This window comes from Bombina bombina, chromosome 1, assembly GCF_027579735.1.
Source record: "Bombina bombina isolate aBomBom1 chromosome 1, aBomBom1.pri, whole genome shotgun sequence".
NCBI lineage: Eukaryota > Metazoa > Chordata > Amphibia > Anura > Bombinatoridae > Bombina > Bombina bombina.
In genome coordinates, this window is record NC_069499.1 from 380,516,160 (window position 1) to 380,532,109 (window position 15,950).

At 35.5% G+C, this 15,950-nt stretch overlaps 1 protein-coding gene across 1 annotated transcript in view; it reads left to right on the forward strand.

Annotated features, from left to right (window-relative positions):
- Positions 1-15,950, forward strand: part of ARHGAP15 (Rho GTPase activating protein 15) — a 1,708,250-nt gene that overhangs the window by 383,754 nt on the left and 1,308,546 nt on the right. Inside the window, exon 5 of the mRNA XM_053712626.1 lies at positions 7,201-7,265. Within this exon, the coding sequence (XP_053568601.1) occupies positions 7,201-7,265 (65 nt within the window). The remainder of the gene's footprint in view (positions 1-7,200; positions 7,266-15,950) is intronic.

A 15,950-nucleotide genomic window follows, 5' to 3' on the forward strand; every position in this document is an offset into this window, starting at 1 on the left:
AAAAGTTGACAGGACAAAATAATAACCTAAAAGATATACAAGATATGTCTACTCAACAATGAAAATAAAAGGGTCAGATGGCTTTAATGTCAAATAGTTTAGGGCATTCAAAGCGTCTTCTCACACCTCTGTTCCTTTTTCAATTCAATCAGAACAAACTAAAATTCAATGTTATAATCCATATAGTAAGTATTCCTGCCATAACAGAGTAATTGATTCCGTCCCTAACTTGTAAAATATTATGTAAAAATCCTTGGCAATAGAATAAATAAACTAATGCCCACCATTATCCATCTAGATCATGTGAGCTTTGTCCCTGGCTACAAATATACTCCTTGAAAAAAATCTAGGCTTATTTCTAAATATGAATTTATTTGTTATTTAGAAAGCCATATCAATGTTTATTGATTATCCTCCCCTGTCTAAAATTGTGCACAATCAAAATCATGTGATTTTTCTAGACTGTATCTTTTTGTTTTAAATAATTTTCTACTCTAATAAAGATTGGCTAGATAACAATTAATCAAATAGATATAATTAGTGTTTAGATTTAATAATACTTCATTTTTGTGTCATTATCAGGATACCAGTAAAAGTTTTATCCAATTGCTCTAAAGCAGATAATAATCCATAAGTGACATCATAATCCTTTCATTAATCATGAAAAAAATATATATATTTTCATGTCAAATTTATTTTTTACTGTGTTGCATTAAGAACAACATTACATTTACAGGTCCTTTTGTTTTCTAAATTTCTAATTGTTCACATTTAAACTCTCTCACGAAGCCTCAGGTTATTTTCTTGGTTATTTTGTTAACCTTCCCACAGCTGGAAATTTGCAAGAAGGGCAACAATAGCAAAAAAGTGATGGATATTCTTACAGGCAGGTTGATACTGCAGTGTAGGAACAAGTGCAGCTTACAACAAGATTACAAAAACTCCTGGCATCTGTCTAATGAAGGTCTGCGAGGCTATATTGATGCAATAGGACTCTGATATTGATGTAGGGAAACAAGACATAAACTATAAAAAGTGCTACAAGACCCCAGGGAAGTAAACAATAAAAGTTCTGCTTATACCCGTACAATACAAACAAGTTCTAGGTTATATTTATTAGAAAATAGTTCAACTATTTCACAAGGAACACAGTGATTTTTATTTATTGACAGGCCCATAAGTAAACAATATATTACTATTAATTAAAATGATATTAACATAGAAACATACGGCTAGATTACGAGTTTTGCGTTAGAGGCTGTGCGGTGCTAACAAGCAGTTTATGCTCACCGCTCACTTACAGACATCGCTGGTATTACAGGTTTTACAACCCAGACAAAAAGTGAGAGTTGAGCAAAATTCTGCCCCTTACCGAACTCCAATACTAGCGATTCTTACGTTAGCGTGAGCTGGTGTAACGTGCTCATGCACGATTTCCCCATAGGAATCAACGGGGTGAGCCGGCTGAAAAAAAGTCTAACACCTGCCAAAAAGCAGCGTACAGCTCCTTAACGCAGCCCCATTGATTCCTATGGGGAAATACATTTTATGTCTACACCTAACACCCTAACATGAATCCCGAGTCTAAACACCCCTAATCTTACACTTATTAACCCCTAATCTGCCGCTCCCGACATTGCCGACACCTACATTATACAAATTAACCCCTAATCTGCCGCTCCGGACACCGCCGACACCTACATTATACTTATGAACACCTAATCTGCTGCCCCCAACATCACCGACACATACATTATATTTATTAACCCCTAATCTGCCCCCCCATGTCGCCGCCACCTACCTACATTTATTAACCCCTAATCTGCCGCCCCCAACATCACTGCTACTATATTAAAGTATTAAAGTTATTAACCCCTAAACCTAAGTCTAACCCTAAACCTAACACCCCCTAACTTAAATATAATTAAAGAAATTTAAATAAAATTACTATCATTAACTAAATTATTCCTATTTAAAACTAAATACGTACCTGTAAAATAAACCCTAAGATAGCTACAATATAACTAATAGTTACATTGTAACTAGCTTAGGGTTTATTTTTATTTTACAGGCAAGTTTGTATTTATTTTAACTAGGTAGAATAGTTACTAAATAGTTATTAACTATTTAATAACTACCTTGCTAAAATAAATACAAATTTACTTGTAAAATAAAACCTAACCTAAGTTACAATTACACTTAACACTACACTATAATTAAATTAATTCCTTAAATGAAATACAATTAAATACAATTAAATAAAATTATCTAAAGTACAAAAAAAACAAACACTAAATTACAGAAAATAATAAACAAATTACAAGATTTTTAAACTAATTACACCTAATCTAATCCCCCTAACAAAATAAAAAAGCACCCCCAAAATAAAAAAGCCCTACCCTACACTAAATTACAAATAGCCCTTAAAAGGGCCTTTTGTGGGGCATTGCCCCAAAGTAATCAGCTCTCTTACCTGTAAAAAAAATTACAAATACCCCCAACATTAAAACCCACCACCCACACAACCAACCCTACTCTAAAACACACCCAATACCCCCTTAAAAAACCAAACACTAACCCCTTGAAGATCACCTTACCGGGAGAAGTCTTCACCCAACCAGGCCGAAGTCCTCAACGAAGCCGGGAGAAGTCTTCATCCAAGCCGGGCGAAGTGGTCCTCCAGATGGGTAGAAGTCTTCATCCAGACGGCATCTTATATCTTCATCTATCCGGCGCAGAGCGGGTCCATCTTCAAGACATCCGACGCAGAGCATCCTCTTCAATCGACGGCTAACACAGAATGAAGGTACCTTTAAGTGACGTCATCCAATATGGCGTCCCTTCAATTCCGATTGGCTAATAGAATTCTATCAGCCAATCGGAATTAACGTAGAAAAAATCCTATTGGCTGATGCAATCAGCCAATAGGATTGAATTTCAATCCTATTGGCTGATCCAATCAGCCAATAGAATGTGAGCTCAATCCTATTGGCTGATTGGATATACAAAAATAAAATAAATACAAACTTGCCTGTAAAATAAAAATAAACCCTAATCTAGATACAATGTAACTATTAGTTATATTGTAGCTAGCTTAGGGTTTATTTTATAGGTATTTAGTTTTAAATAGGAATTATTTAGTTAATGATAGTAATTTTATTTAGATTTATTGTAATTATATTTAAGTTAGGGGGTGTTAGGTTTAGACTTAGGTTTAGGGGTTAATAAATTTAATATAGTGGCGGCGACGTTGGGGGTTAGGGGTTAATAAATGTAGGTAGGTGTCGACGATGTTAGGGACGGCAGATTAGGGGTTAATAATATTTAACTAATGTTTGCGAGGCAGGAGTGCGGCGGTTTAGGGGTTAATATATTTATTATATTGGCGGTGATGTCCGGTTCGGCAGACTAGGGGTTAAAAATTTTTTTTTAGTGTTTGCAATGTGGGGGCTTCGGTTTAGGGGTTAGGGTAGGTAGTTTATGGGTGTTAGTGTACTTTTTAGCACTTTAGTAAAGAGTTTTATGCTACAGCGTTGTAGTGTAAAACTCTTAACTACTGACTTTGAAATGCGGTACCAGTCTTGCCAGGAGAGGGTCTACCGCTCACTTTTTGTCAGACTTGTAATACCGGCACTATTCATGTCCCATTGAAAAAAATAGGATACACAATTGACGAAAGTGGATTTGCAGTATTTCCAAGTCTGGCCAAAAAAGTGATCGGTACACCTGGGACCGGCCAACGCTGCTTTTTAAGCCTAACGCACAACTCGTAATCTAGCCGATAGATATTGACGGGACATAAGAGCCATAGGTCCAGCAAGTCTATCTCTATCTCTATCTATCTATCTATCTATCTATCTATAACTTTTTATCTGTATCTATATTATATTATCTTCTAGTACTTGTACTAGTGAGGATATTAGCATGTTAAAAGGGAACTGTCAATAAAAAATATAAAACTGAAGTTAATACTATATGGAATCATTAGGGCATCACTATAAAAGACCACTAGAGACACTGCGTTATACTGGTCTACAAATGATGTCAAGCTGTTTCTATTTTATTTCTATATACAGCTTTTCTCCCCTTTGTACTGTCATTGATGATTACTGGATAGAAGTGCTGCTGTGCAAATCTGACTACAAGAAAACTGTTCTGTGGAAATAGATACAATCGGCTAGATTTAGAGTTCTGCGGCCAAAGGGGTGCGTTAGCTACGCATGCTTTTTTTTAGTTATTAAATAGTTAATAACTATTTAATAACTATTCTAACTAGCTAAAATAAATACAAAGTTACCTGTAAAATAAATATAAATCCTAAAATAGCTACAATGTAATTATTAATTACATTGTAGCTATCTTACACCTAGATTTGGAGTTTTGCGTTAGAAGGGGTGCGTTAGCTACGCATGCTTTTTTTCCCCCGCACCTTTTAAATACCGCTGGTATTTAAAGTTCACAGAAGGGCTGCGTTAGGCTCCAAAAAAGGAGCGTATAGCATATTTACCGCAACTGCAACTCTCAATACCAGCGGTGCTTATGGACACGGCCAGCTTCAAAAACGTGCTTGTGCACGATTCCCCCATAGGAAACAATGGGACAGTTTGAGCTGAAAAAAAAAACTAACACCTGCAAAAAAGCAGCGTTCAGCTCCTAACGCAGCCCCATTGTTTCCTATGGGGAAACACTTCCTAAGTCTGCACCTAACATGTACTGATCGGAACAGCCAATAGAATGCGAGCTCAATCTGATTGGCTGATCCAATCAGCCAATCGGATTGAACTTGAATCTGATTGGCTGATTCCATCAGCCAATCAGAATTTTCCTACCTTAATTCGGATTGGCTGATAGAATCCTATCAGCCAATCGGAATTCGAGGGACTCCATCTTGGATGATGTCCCTTAAAGGAACCTTCATTCTTCAGTTGGACGTTGGGAGAAGAGGATGGATCCGTGCCGGAGGTCTTCAAGATGGAGCCATTCCTCATCGGATGAAGATAGAAGATGCCGCTTGGATCAAGATGGTTGCCGGTCCGGATCTCCTCTTCTTCCCGGATAGGATGAAGACTTTGGAGCCTCTTCTGGACCTCTTCAGCCGCCGCTTGATAGAAGACTTCAGACGGATTATGGATCGCCAGCCCCCACTTGGGCTTGGATGAAGACTTCGGAGGCTTGGATCAAGACTTCGGAGGACGGATCAGTGAACCTGGCATGGTGAAGATAAGGTAGGAAGATCTTCAGGGGCTTAGTGTTAGGTTTATTTAAGGGGGGTTTGGGTTAGATTAGGGGTATGTGGGTGGTGGGTTGTAATGTTGGGGGGGTATTGTATGTTTTTTTTTACAGGCAAAAGAGCTGAATTATTTGGGGCATGCCCCGCAAATGGCCCTTTTCAGGGCTGGTAAGGTAAAAGCTTTGAACGTTTTAAATTTAGAATAGGGTAGGGCATTTTTTTATTTTGGGGGTCTTTGTTATTTTATTAGGGGGCTTAGAGTAGGTGTAATTAGTTTAAAATTGTTGTAATATTTTTCTAATGTTTGTAAATATTTTTTTATTTTTGTAACTTAGTTCTTTTTTATTTTTTGTACTTTAGTTAGTTTATTTAATTGTATTTATTTGTAGGTATTGTATTTAATTAATTTATTGATAGTGTAGTGTTAGGTTTAATTGTAACTTAGGTTAGGATTTATTTTACAGGTAATTTTGTAATTATTTTAACTATTTTAGCTATTAAATAGTTCTTAACTATTTAATAGCTATTGTACCTGGTTAAAATAAATACAAAGTTGCCTGTAAAATAAATATTAATCCTAAAATAGCTACAATATAATTATTCGTTATATTGTAGCTATATTAGGGTTTATTTTACAGATAAGTATTTAGCTTTAAATAGGAATAATTTATTTAATAAGAGTTAATTTATTTTGTTAGATTTAAATTATATTTAATTTAGGGGGGTGTTAGTGTTAGGGTTAGATTTAGCTTTAGGGGTTAATCCATTTATTAGAGTAGCGGCGAGATCCGATCAGCAGATTAGGGTTTAATAATTGAAGTTAGGTGTCGGCGATGTTAGGGAGGGCAGATTAGGGGTTAATACTATTTCTTATAGGGTTATTGAGGCGGGACTGAGGCGGATTAGGGGTTAATACATTTATTATAGTAGCGGTGAGGTCCGTTCAGCAGATTAGGGGTTAATAAGTGTAGGTAAGTGGAGGCGACGTTGGGGGCAGCAGATTAGGGGTACATAGGGATAACGTAGGTGGCGGCGGTGTGCGGTCGGCAGATTAGGGGTTAAAAAATTTTAATAGAGTGGCGGCGATGTGGGGGAGCCTCGGTTTAGGGGTACATAGGTAGTTTATGGGTGTTAGTGTACTTTAGAGCACAGTAGTTAAGAGCTTTATAAACCGGCGTTAGCCCAGAAAGCTCTTAACTACTGACTTTTTTCTGCGGCTGGAGTTTTGTCGTTAGATTTCTAACGCTCACTTCAGCCACGACTCTAAATACCGGCGTTAGAAAGATCCCATTGAAAAGATAGGATACGCAATTGACGTAAGGGGATCTGCGGTATGGAAAAGTCGCGGCTGCAAAGTGAGCGTTAGAACCTTTCCTGACTGACTCTAAATACCAGCGGTAGCCCAAAACCAGCGTTAGGAGCCTCTAACTCTGGTTTTGACGGCTAACGCCAAACTCTAAATCTAGCCGAATATAACTTCCACTTGAGTGTTGGATTATATTCTAGATTATGGATAACTAAAATGTATTGTCAACTACGTTACAAGCAATAAATAATGGAGTGTATATTCTGATCAGGGTTTATTGAGCTTTATTTTGTAAATATGGTTCAGATGTCCTTTTTAGCTAAAAATGTTACTAATTTATTTGTGATTTTAAAGATCATTTTGATAGAGTGATTTTAAATTGCATTGTTATTGGGGTTTGTAGCTGAGTAGTAAATTTACCAAATATAAGATGAATTTGTGTGCATCTTTTAGTCATTTTCCAGTCATTTATGAGTAAAAGAATATTAATTTTCCTTTTTGTGTGTGTTGATTTTGTCAATAAATTATGAGTTACCATCAACTTTATGCTTAGATTATTTAAAGGTTTAGTTTATTTATTGCCTACGACAGCTCTATAACTATCTGTCTAAATGCACCAAAGTGGATTTCAATTGAGTGTGTTTTTTCTTATATCACTTTTTAGGTGAATGAAAATAAAGAAGGGTTTTTAAATAAAACCAAAATAACAGACAAAGGGAAGAAATTAAGGTATTGTATATTTCTACTTTTGTAAGAAATTATTCTAGATAGATTAAATAGTTTCCTCAGCAAAAATGTGTGAATAATGAGTGTCAGAAGACTACAGTTTAGGGGCTGTAATATTATGTAAAAGATTGTGTTACTGAAATGCTTTGTATGGGTTTAAAGTATACTGCCCTCTAGTGATCTTTTTATAGATTACTTGTGTTATAGACAAATTTATCACTGGAGAATTCTCATGAATGATTACTGTTCCTAACATATATGACTATTATCTTTAATATATTTATAGATAGATATCTAAACTATCAAAATACTTAAGTAAATGATATTATAATTAATCTAAAATTTATGTGCATAAGGTGAAGAGCTTTCCAAATTCCAAAGGTTTCAAGGCACACCTGTTTTTAAAGGACTTTAATAAATATTAGCATTTCTACTAAGAATCTATATGAAAAACAAGACTACAGTGAACTATTAAATGTGCATCCTTTGAATGCTATATTAATAATTGTAAAACATCATAATATCTGAACAAGGAATAAAGATATATAAATATGGGGTAAAAGTATAATTAAGTTACCTTAATTATATTATATACTAACACATGTAATAACATATAATATAGTAAAAATAGAGAAGTGTCAGCGCTAATCAGCTAGGGTGGGATGTAATTAAGGAATATAAATATACTAAGGACTTTGTGTGACAATTGAGTGGTAAGTATTCAATGTGGGAAATGCAGCTATGAATCAAATGTTAAAAAATGTGTACACAAAAAGGACTAAGTATATTTAACAGACAAATTCAGAAACACTAATAAAATGTGAGGAATGATAAATCTATAATTATAAAGAAATAGCTATACAGTGAAAAATATGTAAGACATGGCTATATAATAAACACAGTTTATTAAACAAATATAAAAATAAATATAAAAAGGGGGACGTCTCCCCAAATAATCTAAATAATAATGGCCAATAGGCTACCTGGTATAATGACTCGAGGAAAAGTTCAGAGGATAAACGATCAGAGGATAAAATATACCTCAATAGTAGGCAATAAGTTAAAAGTACCTTGTGAGTATAGGAGAATGGTAAAAACAACACTCCTAGATGTCCCTCAGTTTATTCAAGGGCAAAACTTGCGATGCAGATTTGAGATGCTTTCCCTTTGGGGGATATCACGTGTGCAAATGTGACTGTACACTGTGTGCAGAATTATTAGGCAAATGAGTATTTTGACCACATCATCCTCTTTATGCATGTTGTCTTACTCCAAGCGGTATAGGCTCGAAAGCCTACTACCAATTAAGCATATTAGGTGATGTGCATCTCTGTAATGAGAAGGGGTGTGGTCTAATGACACCACCACCCTATATCAGGTGTGCATAATTATTAGGCAACTTCCTTTCCTTTGGCAAAATGGGTCAAAAGAAGGACTTGACAGGTTCAGAAAAGTCAAAAATAGTGAGATATCTTGCAGAGGGATGCAGCACTCTTAAAATTGCAAAGCTTCTGAAGCATGATCATTGAACAATCAAGCGTTTCATTCAAAATAGTCAACAGGGTCGCAAGAAGCGTGTGGAAAAACCAAGGCGCAAAATAACTGCCCATGAACTGAGAAAAGTCAAGCGTGCAGCTGCCAAGATGCCACTTGCCACCAGTTTGGCCATATTTCAGAGCTGCAACATCACTGGAGTGCCCAAAAGCACAAGGTGTGCAATACTCAGAGACATGGCCAAGCTAAGAAAGGCTGAAAGACGACCACCACTGAACAAGACACACAAGCTGAAACGTCAAGACTGGGCCAAGAAATATCTCAAGACTGATTTTTCTAAGGTTTTATGGACTGATGAAATGAGAGTGAGTCTTGATGGGCAAATCGGATGGGCCCGTGGCTGGATTGGTAAAGGGCAGAGAGCTCCAGTCCGACTCAGACGCCAGCAAGGTGGAGGTTGAGTACTGGTTTGGGCTGGTATCATCAAAGATGAGCTTGTGGGGCCTTTTCAGGTTGAGGATGGAGTCAAGCTCAACTCCCAGTCCTACTGCCAGTTTCTGGAAGACACCTTCTTCAAGCAGTGGTACAGGAAGAAGTCTGCATCCTTCAAGAAAAACATGATTTTCATGCAGGACAATGCTCCATCACATGCGTCCAAGTACTCCACAGCGTGGCTGGCAAGAAAGGGTATAAAAGAAGAAAATCTAATGACATGGCCTCCTTGTTCACCTGATCTGAACCCCATTGAGAACCTGTAATCCATCATCAAATGTGAGATTTACAAGGAGGGAAAACAGTACACCTCTCTGAACAGTGTCTGGGAGGCTGTGGTTGCTGCTGCACGCAATGTTGATGGTGAACAGATCAAAACACTGACAGAATCCATGGATGGCAGGCTTTTGAGTGTCCTTGCAAAGAAAGGTGGCTATATTGGTCACTGATTTGTTTTTGTTTTGTTTTTGAATGTCAGAAATGTATATTTGTGAATGTTGAGATGTTATATTGGTTTCACTGGTAAAAATAAATAATTGAAATGGGTATATATTTGTTTTTTGTTAAGTTGCCTAATAATTATGCACAGTAATAGTCACCTGCACACACAGATATCCCCCTAAAATAGCTATAACTAAAAACAAACTAAAAACTACTTCCAAAACTATTCAGCTTTGATATTAATGAGTTTTTTGGGTTCATTGAGAACATGGTTGTTGTTCAATAATAAAATTAATCCTCAAAAATACAACTTGCCTAAAAATTCTGCACTCCCTGTATATATAGTCGGGTCAGTAGCGTGATGATAATAACAATATTACTTGTCGTTCACGGTGCGGCTTTAAACAGCCTATCAAATGGATTCAGTTATACTTTAGCTTGACTGGTGTGCAATACTCACAGCAGCAGCTGACAGCTGTTTTTCCCAGCTGAATCTGACTAACGGCTCTGTAGATCTGCCGTTAAGTGTTTGGAGTAAAAAGGGCATCAAAGGATAAAAGTGAGAATGGTAGCAAATACCTCTGTTTGAAGTTGTGAGTAAAGATGATTACCACTAGTAGTGGCTACAAGTGGCTTAAACGAGCAAGCCTGATGTCCAGAAACAGAGTTAGAAATAGTTTTTGTCCGTATACACTTCCCTTCATTCAATTTTCAAATTTCTTGGGCTAGGTGTATTTGGGGACAAGAAATCAAAAGCAGCAAAGCAGGTAGTGGTCCTGGTCAATGTGTTTTGCCCACATTAGGGGCTTAATCAAGACTTATCATAATGTCCTTGCTTGGACGCCCACTATAATAAAACCTAACCATGGCCCTATACCACACTAGGCCAATGTTAAAACGCTACTCCTTAACCCTCTTAGTACATTAACCCTTATTGTGACCACTCTATAAAACTATTAACCTTCTAATAAGAGACCCTCCAACCCTGATTTTAAATCCTCAAGTACCTGTTTCCCACCACATTTAACCCTTTTGCACTCAAACCTTTCATCTGTGGACTTCCACTAGATATACACTTTACGGACTGGATACCACTACACAACTCTTTACCACCAAGACCTAACCTTATGTAACCCAATGCTGCAGCCGATGATGAATAGCGTGAACTTCCTTAACACCTAAAGGACCTGGACTGCTTAAGTTGATTATGAGCTTTATAATTAGAAAAAGTGAAGAGAGTAATCATAAATAGTTTTTTTCATAAATTCACATGGTTCAGACCCTTATATAGCAAATATTTTAAAAATTATGGAAACAAGATAAATCATAATACATTTATCGTAAAAGTAAGGGTGAACAGGACTCTTTATTACCAATGATAATAACTTTATTATCAAAAAAGATTTATAATATAAATTCACAATGGTACATCATAGAATGCACAAAAAGTTTACATGACAGAACACTGTATATAATAGTATAAATCACATAAATATGATATAGAAGAGAGGATTTCAAGGAGCATCACATTTTACCTCATCTTTCTATAGATTTTTGAAATTTTGTATTTTTTCTATATATTTTTGCACATTATTTTATATACTTTTTTGAACATTTTTTTTTCATTTTTTCACTGGCATATATATATATATATATTTCACCACTTTGTCCCTAGAATTTGTTTTTTATTCATAGTACCAGTATTTGAACTCATTTTATATAATCAGAGTATTTATGTATATATATATCCGGATATATTTTAGGAGTTTATTGTCTGTAATAACTATATTTTATTTTATTTTATTTTATTCTATGTATCTATTTTATCCTTTGTATTTACTGATTAACATTAGTCAGGAATATAATTTATATCTGTAGCACTCCATGTCTCTAATCTATATGTATATCCTATTTATCTATACCTATTTAATCTATATTATTGACCTGTGTATCCATAGTGGGTCCCCGAGTGGGTCCTTTAACAGCTTTTAGTGCTGCCCTTATTTTGTGTGATATGATATAGAATTAAAAAAGTGAATGAGCATCAGAATATGAGAGTGAATATAAAACAGAAAGAAGACAAGCAACACCCAACTGACCACAGGCCTCATCAGAAATGCAGATGATGAAATGTCTCTTTAGTATCATATAAGACATCTATGCTATCTCACATTAAGTATATTTATCCAGCAGCAAAACTGGGACACAGGTGCAATATCAAAACACAGCATATAGCAACACCCAACTGACCACAGACCTCATCCTAGACACAAATGAGAGAATTGGCTCAATTTACTAAGGGTCGCGACAAGCTACTGCATTTACCATTAAACACTTCACCTCATGGGGGACACTGTACCCAGCTCGCTCATGGCAAATTGCGTTTAAGCAGGGGCTTTCAATCTCCTTGGTTGGAGAAGTCCGAGAATTGAGAAGCCGCATTTCACAGTTGGCATAGTTGGTTTAGAAACAGTGGTCTGATGACCAAAGCTTCTTAACTCTCAGCTGCATACTCACTTGTGCGAGCCAGCAGCCAAAGTTTCTATGGAGCTGCTATTGTAGCTTCTTAAATGAAGCCCAATGTCTGCTCAGTATAGTAGTAGGATCTATGATATATCCTACTGAGTATATAGAGCCTAGCGGAGTAAAACACAAGTACAATATAGGAGCACAGCATGTAGTGGGATCAAAATGCTTGCAGTCTTCACAAGGCTCAAAACTCAGGCGGTACGGAACAGAAACGGATAGTCACCCTATTGCCACACAAATTCACAGATATCTCAGAGCTGCAGAAACACGCTACAGCCCAACTGCCTGGTGTAAGCGCAGAGCTAAACTCTGTTGTAAACAAAGAGCAAACAGAAATATGGTCAATAAATATTTTCCCACAATGCTGAAGTACCTGCTCCAACAGTTCTGAAACTGCTGCCTGCACCATCCACCTCTGCTGCTGCCTCGTCACATGTTGTTCATTTACTATCATATATAGTTTTCTGTAGCATATTATTATTATGATTTATCTTTTATCCCTTTATTATTTTTTAACTATTGATTATGGCCTTTGCTGTACTGAAATAAAAAAAAAACAAATGAAATACAATAATAAACTAACTTATTAGTAAAATAATAAGAATGGCTTTTTTTACATATATATTATTATGTATATTATCAAACACATTTTGTTTATGATTAATATCCTAATTCATATATACTCAAGCCAACTGTGCTATTTTTCTTGGCAATCCTAAAACATGCACATTTCTTTGGCTAATTTTTTTTTTTTTTGTCAGCATGGACCTTTTATGGAAACTCCAAACACGTTATACTGTCTATGACCTGATACTGTACGACCTGTTTTAACTTTGCAGATAATAAAAACCTATAGCAATTTAAAGTCATATTGTATTATGATCTATTATGTGTCACTCTACTTACTATGGATGTTTTTTCCTCATCTTATTTACTCACCAAAGCCATTTATGAGATATTATGCCCCATACTAGCTACAGTGTGCAGCAAGTAGAACTCGGTTGTGTGCTGTTGAGGCCCATTAAGGCTGAAACATCTGTGACATGTGTGCCTCTTAATAACTTCTATGTGTTAAAGCTACCTAGAACAGCACTACATGTTTGTGTATATGTATATAAAATGTATATATGAAGCAAAAAAGTGAGGTGTTGTGCAGTTCAGATGTATATCTTTACCCAAAATCCTCTGCTCCAGTGTAAAACACTAGTAGTTTTCTGTGGAAAATGTGCAAATGGGCTATACAATGAGGTTTGTTATTTCCTTATCTTTTGTACTCACCATATTGTATACTAAGACTGGTTGGGAAGCCATAATTCTATGTAAAATACCAACTCTAATGGGAATAAGCTCAATGGAATGAAAGTTTTAAATACTGTGGACTTTGTATTTTATAAGTTTTGTAAAGAAGGGACACTATTTAAATAGATGCATATTAACTTTGCTTTAGTTGCTATGGTAAATATAATATGCTAAGTACAACAGGAAATAAAAGAGAATACAGCTCAAGTTCTCTGAGTAGCAACCTGTTTTGTATTTGTCACATACTAAAACTAGATTAGGCCTAGGGCTTCACTCCGCAACCGCGGTCCTCAAGTACCCACAACAGGCCAGGTTTTCATTATAGCTGAACCAGTGCACAGGTAAAATAATCAACTTATTGGTGAGAGCAGGTTAGTAACCACGGTGTTACTGATCACCTGGTTACTTCACCTGTGCTCTAGTTCAGCTATAATGAAAACCTGGCTTTTTGGGGGTACTTGAGGACTGCGATTGAGAAACACTGGCCTAGGGCAATAGAAAATGCAAATACAACACAGGCTGTTGTATGATTTCTAAACGTCAGGTCATTCATTTAATCCCATGGAAACAACAATATTAAATGAATATTCTAGTGAAATAATAAAATAAATCACACTGTCACAGCATCTCATTATTAAACCACTGTTTGATTGTCATTATGTCTTTAGCTCCTGCAAAATACAATTTAAGTTTCCTTCCCAATAGCAAAGCATTGCTGTTACCAAGCAAGAACAGCACAAGGGACATTCCTGGTACTTAAAGGGTTTAAAGGTTTTGCACAAATTAAAAACTGTGGCAGATTAGGATTATTTTTAATAATAAAATGCTCTATAAATTATTGAATGATATTATTACACTAGAATGTCCCTTTAAATCATGCTTTTTAAAATGTAAGACTTTAGTATTAATCTAGAAAAAAAAGAAAATTTGCAGATATACTGTACATTTTATGAGTAAGGTGTCATTATACTCCAGGGTTCAACAGTACTGCAGCCATTGATTTTTCTATGATTTATTTTCTATGGTTGGGCTTACACAAAGAGCTAACCACTTGAAGAAAAGATTTAACATCCACCTATTTCCCAACTGCCTACCACTATAAATAACATTTAATAGTATTTTTTTCAGTCATAAATGGTTTAACATATTTATACATTTTCATTTAATATCTATGTTGCACGTATATGATGGACAACATACCTTGGAAGTGATTTATCTAAAGGTTGGACTGATCAAACAAAAAAAAAGACAAAATTTACATAATGTTTGCATAATGATTCTATTTTCCAGTATTATATGTGATGACATAATATTTTTTGCTATTATAATACTGAGTCATAAATTGACTCAATGTCATTATGTAAAATAATGCAAATTGCATCATTTTTGTATAATATTTGTTCTACCGCTAAGCTCACAATGAAATGACCCTCATCAAAGAGGGCAGAGAGATAAACTACCTGAAACAAATGAGTTCATAAGACCGGTAACAACCAAATTAAGGAAGGATAAGTAACTTTTTAGTCTGCAAATATATTATTATATTCTTTTCTATATTAACTTTCCATGCTTTGGTTTCAAGTGAATGTGGTAGAAGTTACTGCTTCTGTCTGACAAATATACTTGGTATGCAATTATTTCCTATGACAATAATCTCTGCTCCTATGCATTGCTTTGTTTCATTGTTCATATTTGCCATTTTTAAAATGTGTGCATTCATTTTATAAGTTAGTAATAATGGTCTAAATCTCTAGGGTTCATCAGGAGTTTTAGCATGTATTTCATATGAATGCCAAAACAGTTTGATATCATTGAGACCCACACAGTTAACATATATTTGGTTTCTATGAAATTTAAAAGCTTAAAGGGGAAATTAGTTCACTAAACTATAATTACTTTTTTCTTTTAGGACAGAAATTACCCAACTAATTAAAAACACATCCTGTAATGACCAACAAAGATCCTAAACTAGGCCTAGCAAGCAAAATAATTGGTTCTGTAAAATATTTTCTATTCTTATCTTATGCTTATAAACTGTATTCAATTAATCTTCATACATAAAATAACTAAGAAAAAATATAAAATAGGCTTTACAATTCAAATAAGTAAGTCCCACAATGTACAGCTGCATCGGAGCTGAACCGGAACCAAAAGCCAGTGTAAAGGTCATCCAATTAACGCTGTCTGAGCGGAGTGCGTAGCCACGGCTTATCAATCCGACAAAGGTATCAACAGAGAAAAAGTGCAGGCACTACTTTGAGGGTAAAAATAAAATATATCCTTTATTAATGAGCAAGTTAAAAAAACAATGTCCATGGCAAGACAAACATACACCAGAGTATGGAAAAAAGAGACGTCCTGACGCGTTTCGTGACCCCCTAGTGGCACTTAATCATAGGCTACAGCATGTAAGAAGCAATACCATTTTATAGG